The 14,482-nt window shown below is 45.1% G+C and overlaps 1 protein-coding gene across 6 annotated transcripts in view; it reads right to left on the bottom strand.

Annotated features, from left to right (window-relative positions):
• The window catches only part of LOC147302998 (diacylglycerol kinase zeta-like), a 92,581-nt gene that overhangs the window by 37,603 nt on the left and 40,496 nt on the right, over positions 1-14,482 (bottom strand). For 4 of the 6 annotated variants that reach the window (XM_086283945.1, XM_086283944.1, XM_086283946.1 and 1 more), the window contains exons 5-21: positions 12,745-12,822; positions 12,207-12,269; positions 11,388-11,444; positions 11,179-11,247; positions 10,979-11,050; positions 10,783-10,899; positions 10,502-10,567; positions 8,832-8,930; positions 8,367-8,449; positions 6,812-6,872; positions 3,838-3,951; positions 3,139-3,276; positions 2,800-2,878; positions 2,652-2,707; positions 2,396-2,458; positions 1,538-1,611; positions 1,037-1,148 (exon numbers count right to left, since the gene is read on the bottom strand). In XM_086283945.1, the coding sequence (XP_086140071.1) occupies positions 1,037-1,148; positions 1,538-1,611; positions 2,396-2,458; positions 2,652-2,707; positions 2,800-2,878; positions 3,139-3,276; positions 3,838-3,951; positions 6,812-6,872; positions 8,367-8,449; positions 8,832-8,930; positions 10,502-10,567; positions 10,783-10,899; positions 10,979-11,050; positions 11,179-11,247; positions 11,388-11,444; positions 12,207-12,269; positions 12,745-12,822 (1,401 nt within the window). The remainder of the gene's footprint in view (positions 1-1,036; positions 1,149-1,537; positions 1,612-2,395; positions 2,459-2,651; positions 2,708-2,799; positions 2,879-3,138; positions 3,277-3,837; positions 3,952-6,811; positions 6,873-8,366; positions 8,450-8,831; positions 8,931-10,501; positions 10,568-10,782; positions 10,900-10,978; positions 11,051-11,178; positions 11,248-11,387; positions 11,445-12,206; positions 12,270-12,744; positions 12,823-14,482) is intronic. The other 2 variants (XM_086283941.1, XM_086283942.1) reach the window with 1 other exon arrangement.

Consider the following 14,482-nt stretch of genomic DNA (forward strand, 5'->3'; position numbering starts at 1 on the left):
AAGCTCCTATTAAAGAGCTCTGCATCAAAGGACTTCAGCTGTACAACATAATAATAATAATTATGTAATAATTAGGACAGATCCTTGCTTCTATCAGAAAACGTAAACAGAAAAAGCTAAATGTAGACCTGTCCCATCGAAGTGAAACTCTAAGTTCAACCAGGAGGTTCCACCTGAAACATCTGCAGCCCACAACAAACATTACCAGCTGGTTAACTAGTGAGTTTAAATTGGCCATAGAGCTGAATTGAAGCGTGAATAGCAGCCTCTGATAATAAAATAACCTGACGTTGACGTATCAGGTCAGGAGAATGTGCTTCGAGCTGATTGGTAAATGACCACATGTTACAACCAAGGATACAGAAGAGCATCTCTGAATGCACAACACACTGAACCTCGAAGCAGCCGGGCTATAGTAGCAGAACACAGCTTTTGCCCCTCTATCAACCAAGAACAGGAAGTTGAGTGTACAGTTTGCAAAGGCTCACACTGGACAGCCAGACTGGAAGACGATGCCCGGCGTGATGATTGATGACACAGTGTGGTGTAAAGAACAAAGAGCACAGTTCCATCCTGCCTGGTTTAAACCGTTCGAGCTGCTGCTGGTACATATCCCCTCGCCACCCTTTGGGTCCCAAGTTCCAAACGAGCATTGTTTAAACTCCACAGCCTGCCAGAGTATTGTTGCTGACCACGGGGTCCTCAAACATGAAGGTGGGTTCACTGTACTCATCAGCCCCACAGCACCTTTGTGATGTACTGAATGGGGTTTGGGATCAAGAACAGGCAGCTGACAGATCTGCAGCAGCCATGTGATGCTATCATGTGAATATGATGATGTTTCCATCTCTTTGCTGTATCTATGTGGTAGTAGCAAGGTGTACCTAATAATCTGTCATAATTCTGTAATTATGACAGATTTTTAGATGCGTTCTAAATCAAAAACAAAACTGAACACAAGACAAAGGCTCTCAGGTGGGAGCTGGTCATCCTCCTTTGTAACCATGGTTACCAGGACACAGAGAGAACGCCATACCAGTGAAGTCATCGTGAATCCGATAACTTCGATGTATCCGTCGTCATGGCGTTGAGGTTCAAAGTCATGATGCTCACTGGGGTTACCCCACGGTGTGGTGCCTGCACAATACCTGGGAACACAACAAGTACCATCACGAACACAGAAACACCTGCTTCAACGTGAGTGTCCAACGCTCTGTATTTGTTTGAATGAACGTTGCTCAAACACCACAGCTGCAGTTCTCTTATGATATTTACAGCTGCTCTGCTTCTCTTTAATCTGAGTAGGAAATGTGCCTTTGGACTCTCGCCATTAATGTAACAACACATGACAAACACAACATGCTTTTGTAACCAAAGCTCTCCTGATAGGGCTGACTTAGGATCTAGCACCCTTTACATTTGTTAATGCTGCACACCCGGCAGCCTGACTGGCATGTATGTCTTTGTGTTACTAGTCACAGCTTACATAGATGGTAATGTGTACAACTAGCAGTTTTCTGTCAGTACACTGACTGACCTGGGGATGTTGAGGAAGACCAGGCACTGTAGCTTCAAGTCCTGAACCTTTGATGTTAAATCTGTCCCATCACACTGCAGAGGGAGACAAAGAGAGGAAGAGAGATACAGATGGACTTAAACTCATCACTTTGGCATCATCGTGGAAAAAGTCCTAAAATGCCAAAGAGAAGCACAAAGACTAACCGCCTCACTCAGCTGATCCTTACTCACACTTCCCCACATAGCAAAACTGGTATGGCCCGGATCCAGCCCACACAATGTGCTTACACATGGCCCACATACTGCAAAGAATGACGGCCCTTTGGTGGCCCAGATCAGGTTTGCCAGAGGTGGCCCACACATAGGCCAGCACAAGGCCAGTTGCAGACACACTGGTGGTCCTGAGCTGGCCCATGTGTGGATTACCTCTGGCAAACCTGATCTGGGCCACCAAAGGCAGTATGTGGGCCATCTGTAGGTGGTGTGCAGCCACGGGCCAGTTGCAGACTCACTGCTGGCCCAGATGGCAGCCTAATCTGTGCCTTAATCAAGCCCTGTAATAACAACATGCGCCAGAACATGCATAACAGTGCAAACGTAACATGACGAAACTCTGTTCAGACAGTGAATGGACTGATTCTTATATAGAGCTTTTTTACTCTCCCAATTACTCAAAGTGCTCTATACAACATGCCACACTCACCCAATCACACACTTCCTCTTATCTGAGTGCTCCATAAACCTCTGACTGGGTGTGTGCACACACTGCAGTTACCAATGATAAGTACTCTCTTGCTTGGGCCATACTCTACTGTATCTGAATACGGTGTATAAGATCTGAATCGGACAGACAGAGGTTTGGCTGACAGCTACTCACCACCACCTTGATGTGCTTTGACAGGTCTTTGGAGCTTCCCATCAGGAAATCTGAGAATGCCGTCTGTGTGAGACAAGCAGGAGTGCATCATGAAATCAAAGCAGGCCCTTATTCTTTGCTTATTGGTTGCACCAGTCACACAGACATGATTGACTGATTGGAACAGAGTTTGAAAAACGAGCAGTGGTCCTTTAAGTTGGATCATTATTAAAGACACATGCTTCCAACATGATTTTAAACTTGAGGGTAAACTCACCCCAGCGTAGAACATCTTATTCCTGAAACGACTGTTAAACTTCTCTGGGTTGGCCTCTGAAACAGTCACAGACAGTAAATGAAGCACATGCAGAGCCACCAAACAACAAGTCAGAATGTGAATCTTTGTGTCACAGTGGTGTTTGTACCTCTCGACTCGTGAAATTCAAGAGTCACATGGGCATCAAATCCAAGGCTGAAGTAATTGTTGAAAACATCCAAAGGAAGCTGAGACCATGCAGACACACACACACAGGTTAGCTGAGGTCACATTGGTAAAGCCATTGCTTGAGAGAGTGTGTGTGTGTGTGTGTGTGTGTGTGTGTGTGTGTGTGTGTTGTAAGGAGCTTGGAAAGAAAGCATCTGGAGTTCTTTACATTTCTTGAAGATGTTTCACTTGTCATCTGAGAAGCTACTTCAGTTCCAAAACCAAATGGTAGAGAGTCCCAGGTTTGTGTGCGTGTCCATGTGCGTGCGTATGCACTGACCTTATCAGTTTGCTGTTCATCTGGCTCAGCCCCTGCACTGTGGTTTGGTTCAACCAGGAGGTTCCACCTGTCTAGCTGGACAACTGTTCCCTCCTCCACATGAGACAGGATCTTAGACAGAGGTTCATCCGTGTAGCCCTGAATGCATTCACATACAGAAATGCACGCACAAATATACAGATATGTGACACATTTAAGGAAAGTTCTGAGGGTTCACCTTCATCATAGCATGCTTTCCAGCGTGCAAACATCCGCAGAGCACAAAATTAAAATACATCAAAATAAATAAAAAGCTATGGCCCCTCCTGTGGCTGATTATGTGCCTATGTTTAAGGCACCACCACAAACCAAAATAAATTTGGGGAGAATGTTGTTCCATCCATCCAGCACTTTGCAGACACTTGTAGAATTCATGCCAAGTCAAAGGCTCACTAAAACACTTTGCATTTTTACTTCATTCTTTACTTTTAAAAAAACTGTCACTTCCAAAATCAAACGCTACAGGAGGTGAAACTCAGGGTTAATCCAAACCTATAAACAGACTGGAGGTAAATCTAAACGTAAAAACATGGCACACACACAAGAGTTAGAAGACATGATAAATGTTGATACAAAGGAGTTTGACTTCCAGCAGCCAGCGACTGGAGTCTGGATTTATTCATGTTAGATGTGTGTGTGTGTTTCTTAGTTTGTACCCACCCCTCCCCAGTTAAGGGTCCTAGCGAGGTCATTTCCTGTCCCAAGTGGTAACACAGCAACCGGAGGCTGGGGGGTTAATGCCAGTTCATCAAGACAGGATAGGATCCAACCCACCTGGTTCAATGCGCACACACACACACACACACACACACACACACACACACACACAAAATGACTTTAACACCACAACCGCATTAATATGGCAAATCTCCGTTAGCGAGTTAACGCAGTCTGTCCTGTGCGTGGGCTGTACAGCGCTAACACGTTAACGAGCTAACCACGCTAACGGTTGTTTAGCCGCTTGTTTAGCCGCTTGTTTAGCTTGTCAACATGAGGGGGGAGACAAAGAGCGATTCAAAAGACCACTATGAGTAGAACATTGAGGAAACAGTTCACACTGCACGGGATAGGGTTACCGGGGCCCCACCCTGGAGCCAGTCCTCGGGAGGATCCTCGAGACAAGCGTCTGGTGGTCGGGCCTTAGTCCATGGGGCAGGTGCAGCTCGACAAAGGACATGGGCCCATCCTCCTGTAGGCCCACTACCCGCACGAGGCACTGTTGGAGTCGGGTGCAATGTGTGTCGGGTGGCAGCCAGGAGCAGGCCCTGGCAGACCGATCCCTGACTACCAAAACTAGTGACTGGGACATGAAATGTCACCTCCCTGGTGGGGAAGGTATAGTCGGGCTCACCTCAATGCACATCTTGGGCTCTGGAACCAGTCTCCTGGAGAGGGGTTGGACTCTGTCTTAGTCTGGAGTTGCCCCTGGTGAAAGGCAGCTTGTATCCCCTTGGCTTGCTGCCTCTACGTTGGGGTTTCTCCCGGTGGACGAGAGAGTTTGCTCCCTGCGCCTACGGGTCGGGGAATGGGTCCTGACTGTGGTCTGCACTTATGGGCCAAACAACGGTTCAGAAACGCAGCCTTCTTGGAATCCCTGGGTGAAGTGCTTGAGGGTGCTCCACCTGGAGACTCTGTTGTCCTACGCGGAGGACGTCCAAAAGTGCACGTGGCACCAAGACACCCTAGGCCGCAGGTCGATGATTGATTTTAGAATCGTATCACCAGACCTGCGGGATATCTTCTGGTCAGTCGGGTGAAGAGAGGGGCAGAGTTGTCAACTGATCACCACCTGGTGGTGAGTTGGATCAGGTGGCGGGGGAGGATACTGGACAGACCTGGTGTAGCAGAGGCCCTGGACCACAAGATCTTCAACTCACACCTCCGGCAGAGCTTCAATAAGTCTGAATGGGCCATGTTCAGCACCTCCATTGCCCAAGCTGCTGCACTGAGCTGCGGACACAAGGCAGTTGGTGCATAGTACGGGTGGAGTACTGATGACTGCAACTGAGAACATTGTTGGGCGGTAGAAGGAATACTTCTACCGCCCAACAAGGGGGACGAGTCGTTTATCTCTGGGGGTGATGTCACTGAGGCAGTGAAACTGCTCCTTGGTGGCAGGGCGATGTGGTGGATGAGGTTCGCCCTGAGTTCCTGAAGGCTCTGGATCTTGTAGGGCTGTCCTGGTTGACACGCCTCTACAATGTTGCATGGAGGTCAGGGGCAGTACCTCTAGATTGGCAGACTGGGGTGGTTGTTCCAACTATAGGGGGATCACACTCCTCAGCCGCCCTGGGAATGTCTATGCCAGGGTGCTGGAAAGTAGAGTCATTCCGTTAGTTGAATCTCGGATACAGGAGGAACAAGGTAATGTTCCTGGTCATGGAACACTGGACCAGCTCTTTAACGGCTCAAGGATACTTGAGGGTGAATGGGAGTTTGCCCAACCAGTCTACATGTGCTTTGTGGACTTGGAGAAGGCATGTGACCATGTCCCTCGGGCCATGCAATCCTTATACAACCGTTGCAGCTCCGCAATAAGCTGGACTTTTTTCCGGTTGGTGATGTACTCTGCCAGAGCCACCCTCTGCTCTGCATCTCTAGGTGTAGCCAAGTGGCACAAGGCTTTCACTTTGGAGGTCTCAGAATCTCATCTCCGCTTTTCGCAGATGATGTGGTTCTGTTGCCCTCATCAGGCGAATGGAACAGTTCGCAGCAGAGTGTGAAGAATGAGAATTTGATTTCAGCTTAAATATGCTCCATGTTACACTTTACTTTGCTTTTACTAAGAGACTTTATAGGATATGAATGACATATTTATTGTTTGATTGTTTAGTCCTGTTGGATTATAAATAAAGACACTGCTCAGAAACAGACTGTTCTGTACTACCTGTCTAAACCAATCAAATGGAAGCTAATTAGTGGCTTTGAACATTTTAACTCCTTAGTACAAAAAGTAAGGTTTTCTTGAAGCAGTGCTCAGATGACACTCATGCATTTATTCTGCCAGTCAGAGGTTCATTCAACTAAATCAACCTGCAGCTAGTGTAGCCTGCAGGGACAGCCCTCTAAAGCGCTCTGCAGAAAGTTGATCACTAGAGATTTTGAGCATAAAGAGCCCAAGTCTCCAGTCAGCAAAGGTCTGAGACTTTGTGATGTCAGAGGAAGAACAGCATCACTAAACCAGATCTCATGAGGGGAAGCCGAGCCGAAAGCTTGAAACTGGAAATCTATCCATCCATCTATCAACTTCTAAATAATATGCAAATTAAATACACATTATAATTCATTTGATTTGTAGTTTTACACCCTGATTAAAAGCAAGAACGGTATAAGCAGGGCTCTGTACTACTATTACAGTACTGTTTTGTCCAAGCATGAGCTCAGACAAGAAGCAAATGTGCACATTTAAAAAGCTTGGTCCAGCAGGTCCTGGGAGTGCAAAAACACTCGTAGCTAATGATCAGCAATTTACCATATTTTCTTATATCTGAGACTATTTTCAAATAGAGGTAAGAGAAATCATTCCACCTAGTAAATAATTTATTCCCAGGCGGCAGCTGAATGCAAATGCACATGACTTTTGCAAAGTGAACATATTAATGGTACATGTCTGTGTGCATGTGGTCATTCTTACAGTGCCGTCTCCTCCACAGGCCAGTATCCTTAGGTTATGGACTTTACGATACAGCTCCAAACTACAAGACAAAGGTCGATGGTTAATTCAGTTCATTCTAACACAGCAGATATACAGTGGTGTGAAAAAGTGTCCGATTTCCTGAGTTTTTTGGTATGTTTGTCACACTTAAATGTTTCAGATCATCAAACAAATTCAAATATTTGACAAGGACAACACAAGTATCATCTTTGTAGAATTGTTGTAATTCAACCTCATTTGAGGGTTTTTGAGGATGAACAGCCTTTTAGATCAGGACTCCAAAGTCTTCATTTTGTTTTTCTTAAGCCACTCAGAGGTGGACTCGCTGGTGTGTTTTCGATCATTATCCTGCTGCAGAACAGAAGCGTCTTCGAGGTCACAAACAGATGGCCGGACATTCTGCTTCAGAAAGCTTCAGCAGAACTGATGCTTCCATTTGCTGCAGCCAGGCTCCCAGGTCCTGCCCCAGACCATCACACAACCACCACCAGCCAATTTTACTGTTGGTATGATGTTCCTTTTTCTGAAATGCTGTGCTAGTTTTACGCCAGATGTGATGAGGCACACTGAAAAAATTAAACTTCTGTCTCTTCAGTCCACAGAACACTTTTCAAACTGGGGGTCATCAAGATGTTTTTTTGGCAACACTGAGACGAACCTTTATGTTCCTTTTTGCTCAGCAGTGGGTTTCATCTCAGAACTCTTGCAGGCCAGTTGTGCCCTGCGTCTGTCTTATGGTGGAGTCAAAGTGAGGCCTGCAGTTCTTTGGATGCTTCTCTCTTAGATAAATCGTTACTGTGCTCTTGGGGTAATTTTGGCCAGCTGGCCACTTCTGGGAAGGTTCGCCGCCGTTCCTTGTCTTTGCCTTCTGTGGATAATGGCTCTCATTCTGGTCTCGGTCTACTTCCCTTTGTCAGGCTGGTCATAGTTAAGTGACTTCTTGACTAAGAACAGGTGGTGGCAGTAATCAGGCCTGGGTTTAAGCTTCACCACAGTAAACCACATATACCACAGTTAATTTACGTTAAACGAGGGTGGGGTGGAATTTTTTCCCTTTAATAATAAACAATGATAAACAGCTTCATTTAGTAACTGTATTTAGTGTTTACTCATATTATCTTCTGTTTATCTAATATTTAACTTTGTTTGATGATCTGAAACATTAAGGGTGACTTAAATAGGAAATCAGGAAGGTGGAAAACATTATTTCACACAACTGTACATGTATATGTGCATGTATATGTGTATGTATATGTGCATGTGCATGTATATGTGCATGTATATGTGCATGTATATGTGCATGTATATGTGCATGTATATGTGTATGTATATGTGCATGTATATGTGCATGTGCATGTATATGTGCATGTATATGTGCATGTGTATGTATATGTGCATGTACATGTGCATGTATATGTGTATGTGCATATATATGTGCATGTATATGTGCATGTATATGTATATGTGCATGTATATGTATATGTGCATGTACAGTACATGTGCATGTATATGTGTATGTGTGTGAGACACTAACCCCTCCTTTGGTCCTCCTTGGCTCAGGTCAAACACCTGTCTGGGGTTCAGATACCACATGAAGGACTGCAAAATCTTAGTGCCCTGACCAACAGAGAAGCAGTCAGTCAGACACACTTCGTCACAGTTTTTGTTCCTGTGAGTCCACAGATATGTTCATGTTTGTTTCATTGTGGCCTCAAACATCAACAGTGACACGATTGATCACTAATGTTCTCTCTTTGGTAATGAGTTAGTTAACTACACCAAGTTATTATTTTACTTTTGTTTAGAATTGACTTTGTTTTAGTTTATATTTTAGTTATTTTTCCAGCTTTTGTCCTGTGGTTTACTGTTTTTATTTAAAATGTAAAACTTTCTGTTGCCAAAAACACTAGATCTAAATCATTTTGGACAAAAAGAGGACTACTACGAGGCCACTGACTGCATGCCTGCACTGGTGTGGATCTGTTTCAAATCTGAGTACCTGGTTTCCTCCACTCTTGGGATTGACAAACACAAGCAGGGGTTTCATAAGTGGTGATGGGATGGGTCGGATTATGAATGGCTTCCACTGCCGCCCGTCCTGTCAGAGAAAAAACAGGATCTGCTCAGATGGTCAAAAGCACAGCAGCTGTTGTTCACTGCAGTATTTAAAAAATAGAATTAAGGACCGAAAACTAAAAGCTATTTTAGCTTCTCATTAGAAGACATCTGAAGGTTTCCTGTGCCAAACTAAAAGCAAGTCATGTCCTAAAAAACAGGCTTTATTAACCAGTCATCATCACAGAAACAATATTTAATGTGTGACTGTAGAACAGTGCAGACTGTTCCCGATTTGCTGCCTCCTCATAAACGTCCTGTTACACATGAAGTGAACATGGAAGAAGCTCTGCTTTGACTTTATGAGAATTCAATAAACTGAGTGCATCTTACGCACACTCACATCAACCTTTTACTAAAACAAAAAACTAAAATAAAAATAGAAGAAAATAGAACTAGAGTTAGAAAACAGACTGATTGTGGTATTACAATCAATTCCAATCATCTATAGCTATTCGTAAAAACATCCATCCATTCATCCTCTTATCATTTTCAGGGTCACGGGGGGGCTGGAGCCTCTCCCAGCTGTGGCTGTGAAGGTCCTCAGCCTCCAGGTCATCGAAGTTTGAAAGAGGAGTGAAAGAAGCATCTATGTCCGCTGTGACGGAACGACCATCTTTGAACAGAGGGCGGGGCTTATCACACCAACTGTCTGCCATCTATGATACAGCTTTGAGATCCTTCCCAGACGCCTTAACGCCCACTCACATCCTGGGCCACTTGACCTCAGGAGATCACATGATAGGGTGGGGCCAGGTTTCACAATGGGCCTTGGGGACACTCATAGGGCTTAAATCTGGGACTCTCCACCAATTGTCTCTTAGAACTGAGAAGTTTCTTCGGCTCTAAGAAACGTCTTCAAGAAACTCGAACGTCCAGACGCTTTTCTTTCCAAGCTCCTCAGACTACGATGGCCTGGATGACCGAGAAGCTTCACAGACGCTGGCTGTGTCTCTCCCAGCTGGGATAGGCTCCTCCCTATATCAGCTGTCTTAGGGGGAGGGGCAGGGTACACCCTGGACAGGTCGCCAGTCTGTCGCAGAGCTAACACGTAGAGACAAACAACAACTCACACTCACATTCACACCAGTGGGCAATTTAGAATGACCAATTAACCTGACCCCACTAACGTCATGGAGAGTGGACGGAGGAACCCACGCAAACCTGGCCAGGTGGTGGAACTGAACTCAGGACCTTCTTGCTGTGAGGCAACAGTGCTCACCACCGCACCACTGTACTGCCTTTAATGGAGTCATATAGCATCTTTACAACGTGTATAAATGTAGGTAAGGCACTAACGTTGATGCATGGACTGTACAAAGATGTCAGCATGTGAACCGGGGCTGAGCTTGCCCTCCGTGTTTGGATGATATCATCGGAAACGTGCTGTTCAAAGGTTCTTTTTCCAAAAATAAAATATATAAAGTGTTCGTGTGTTGATTTAAGATGACAAAGACTCACAAACACTAGACAGGCTTCGCTGTTTGCTTAAGACGCCAGAGTTCAAGCTTCCTCTGCAGTGTGCCTTAGCCCACCCTGTAGCACAAGACTAACCTCTTTTTTGCTGCTTTTCCTCTTGAACGATGTTCTCTTTTTCTTTTTGCTGGACTTCATCGATGACTGTGAGATGGAGAAAAAGCAGCTGATTTCACATCATTTCATCATTTGTACTGCCATCACTACTCCCCACAGTTCCTTTTATTCTATCCACACACCACTTAAAGGACCTGCAGTAACATGAAACCACTGATCTGACTGATGGCTGCCTGAATGACAGCAGACAACAAAATGACCTCATAATTGAAGCAGGATGGAAGCACTAAGAACAGCGTTACCTGATGGCGTTTGACCCGAATTATCCATGTTGGTGGAACTATGAGGGCAGCATGAGCACCCATTGGACAAGCTTCCTCAATTTGCTGCAGCATGAAGCAAGAAACCTTGTTGTGGTACTAATGGAAGAGATGCATGGTTATAATATGTGCATTTATTGAGCTCTGGAGACATGAACGGCATCAGTTTGGTACCCACAGCCTGTTTGCACCACGAGCAGCTGATGGCAACAATCTCTTTACTGTGGAACGCAAACTTCTGCTGGAAGCCCTGAAAGCACAGAAGGAGAAACTGCTATAACAATTAAACTTGTTTCCACTCCTGTTCAGTTAAAGATGCAAAGCAGATGTTTAGGACAACAGCGCTACTGCTCGTCAGTAAGACCATCATTTCCACACCTTCCCACACTGTCTGCATTTGCCTTCTTGTCGTCTCCGATGCACCCAGTGATGGCGAACCACAATGGGCTGAGCACACACAAAAAACACAGCAGAAATTTACAACACTCAGAATTCAACGAACATGAGTGATTATAGCTGTGACTGTACGATGATCCAGCTGCAGCAGCAGGTTTGAACCCCAGAGAAAGAAAGAAACCAGAACTCACCTCTCGAATATTTCTGGATCCTGATTCTCTGAATGATGGTTTACACCTGAAATTAATCTGGAGCAGAGAAGAAGAAGAGGGTTACCGGGGTCTAACGGCACAGCTGAACACTGGGCCTCTGACTGGCACACTTCCTGGGTAAGCAGCACTGACACGCCTGTGGGACCAGGCCAATTAGGTGTCATGTGTCTTACAGTTAAGGGTCATGACTTCCTCAACAGGACTCGCTGACAGAAAGGAACAAGCAGACGGGACCCCCCAAGCAAGAATTACGTCACACAGGTGTGACGACACACATCTTTAGTTAGCACTGTGTAGCGCTACCTCCATCCTGGCATTGTGTCTGCAACCAATCGTGGCCCTTTTTGATAGTTTCCTACACCAGAACACTTTCAGAAAGCAGCTTCAGATCAATGACCTCCTTGTGTTTTCAGATCAAAGCACCCAAACCGTCAAGATTATCAGATTGTCACACCACAAGAAAAACGAGAGGACCAAATTTGAAGGATTTCAGAAAAAAGGACCCTGACAGAAGAAGAATTTTCAGAGGACGAGTCTGCCCTGGATTAGCTTCCACGTTGATTCACTCAGTGTCTAAATACCTACACCTGTTCCCAGTGGAAATGACATCTCCATCAACAATAATTATTTTTGAGTGGCATATGCCACCCCTCATCCCATGCTGCTGTGCAGTGATTCATTATAATAGACTGATGTAAGGTTCAGAGCACCCACGATCAACCTGTGCATCAGGCCGAGGATCAGAGAGGAGGACAGAGGACAGAGAAAGAAGACAAGGACGAGTTCTGTGTATCTCACTCTAAAGCTGGGGTCACTGACGGGTAGCGTGGCATCCATAAGAATAGCTTTAGAGCCGGGAAACTGCAGATCAGACAGGACGCTCAGTCAAACACAACCTGTTGTCCTCTGCTTACAAATGATGAATTCGACTGCACTGACATACAGAATCATCACCAGCTGCAATCAACACTGGATCCATGTTAGACTTCCAGGTGTGTCCAACTCCAGTCCTGGAGAGCTGCGCTCCTGCAGCTTTTAGATGCATCCTTGTTCCGACACACCTGAATCTAATGAATGGTTTGTTATCAGGCCAAACGTGATGGCTGCTGAAGAGGGAATCCAACCATCGGATTCAGCTGTGTTGGAGTAGGGATGCATCTAAAAACTGCAGGACTGGAGCTGCACACCCCTGCTCTAGGGAGCGTTCAGTTTGCTTCACACTTCTCTGCGATAATAAAGGCACAGAGTCTCTGGGACAGAGACTCACCTTACTGGTAGTCATAAGGACTAATATACACCTCTGTGTCTTCATGTATCCTCACAGGCAGCGTTATACCTTCTCCAGTTGTTCTATGCAGACGGTGTGAGCGACGATCTTACAGGCAGCACACTTCCTTCGACTGACAGACTTTTGCTACAAAGAAAAAAGGGAAAAGGTGATCAGCTCTGAATAGAAACATTGATTAACAATTAAATCACATGAACAGGAGAAAAAAAAACAGGGTTCTTGTGTTGTAGTCGTTCATTTGCTTTATGAGCCTCAAAGAACAGCAGTCACTATGAAGCCTTAATTCCATCTATGACCACTGGGAGACAGTCCTGCACCACGTGAGTGAAACCACCACAGATACACAACATAGCAATGATATGACTTGACAGTATCTAAAAATATGACGGCTTTGTGCGTGTGATACAGCCAGCATGTGTCTGACAGTGATATGAGCTGACACGGTGCTGCAGGAGAGCAGCTTCAGTGTGCATGTTATTATTATAGACACACAGCGTTTACTATCCCAGATGAATCAAAGCACTCAGGGGTTCAGGCCTCATACAGCCGGCAAATGGAAATAATAACTTTTCAGTCCAGTGGCTCAGGAGGTGGGCAGGTCTCACTCATATGCACACATTACAAGAACTATATTATCTATTGATTTACTTGTCGCTATGTCACTGAATGATAAGACAGAATACAGGAGAACCTGGGACGAGTTCATGGTTCAAACACAGAACGGCTATTTTCAACAGAACCCTGTTATTTCCTTGTGATCGGACACTGAAGGCAGCCTGTAACCAGCACAGCTCTCCCCCACAGCCTGTGGCACTGACTCGGCTGCATCTTTTTACAAACCTTTGGACTTTTCACATATTTACAGATGTTTACAAAAGCAGCACTGCACTGATTTTTTTAAAACACAGTAGTGAAAATGCTCTCCCATCACCAACTGAAAAGGTCAAAGGTCATTTGCATCTGATTAGTCAACATTTTTATGAGTGAGGTCGACGGGAATTAGGATACAGACAGAAACAAGTATACGTCATGCAGGTTTCTCCAGCCACCAAACATGAATGAGTGCATGAGTTTACAGATGTACTGTAAATGTGGTGGAACAGCCTGTGGGAGATATTGGTTTGCTATCCCTGAACGCTAACGGCTCACATTAAAAAGAGAGACTGATGCAGAATGTAAAGTTTTTAATAAGAGCTGCACTTAAGTGTTTATGTGGTAGTGTCAGAGGTGGAGCTGTGTGCTTAGTTTGTGGAGAGCACGCTGCTGTGTTTAAACTACCATTACAAGACTGAACATGCAGAGAAACACAAGAACTCCACTGATCCAGAGCAGAACGAGCCAAGCAGACAATGTGGACGGTTTCTCCTGGAGACAAAAGCTGGCATGCTTGGATAGGCTAGGTGTGCTAGGTTGTTCTAGTCTGAAGGAGGATCTTGTTGTCACTAATGCAAATGTCCTTCACATCTCCATCTCAGAACTTGGATGCACGTGTTCGAGCCCAAACACCCTAGATATTGCTCGCCAATCAAGAAAAACAACTGAAAAACTTCAGATGAAGTCATTAAACTACAGGCAACATAACAATCTCACTCTATAGAAAGTTAAACCCTGAAATAAATGGGAATTCTGTCAAAGGCTTTTTGGGAATGTTGACTAAACCGTGATAAAATGTTGGAGCTCTTACTGTGCAAGTCTCACATGTGAAGATTGTAACGTCTCTTCTTACCAGCAGCACTTTATAAAGACACCGAGTGCAGCTCATTGCTCATTCAGGGTGTCCCATTAG

Source organism: Aulonocara sp. 'chitande type north' Nkhata Bay, linkage group LG23, assembly GCF_057382095.1.
Source record: "Aulonocara sp. 'chitande type north' Nkhata Bay isolate Kocher_YH1m ecotype deep benthic linkage group LG23, A_spYH_male_GT1.1, whole genome shotgun sequence".
NCBI lineage: Eukaryota > Metazoa > Chordata > Actinopteri > Cichliformes > Cichlidae > Aulonocara > Aulonocara sp. 'chitande type north' Nkhata Bay.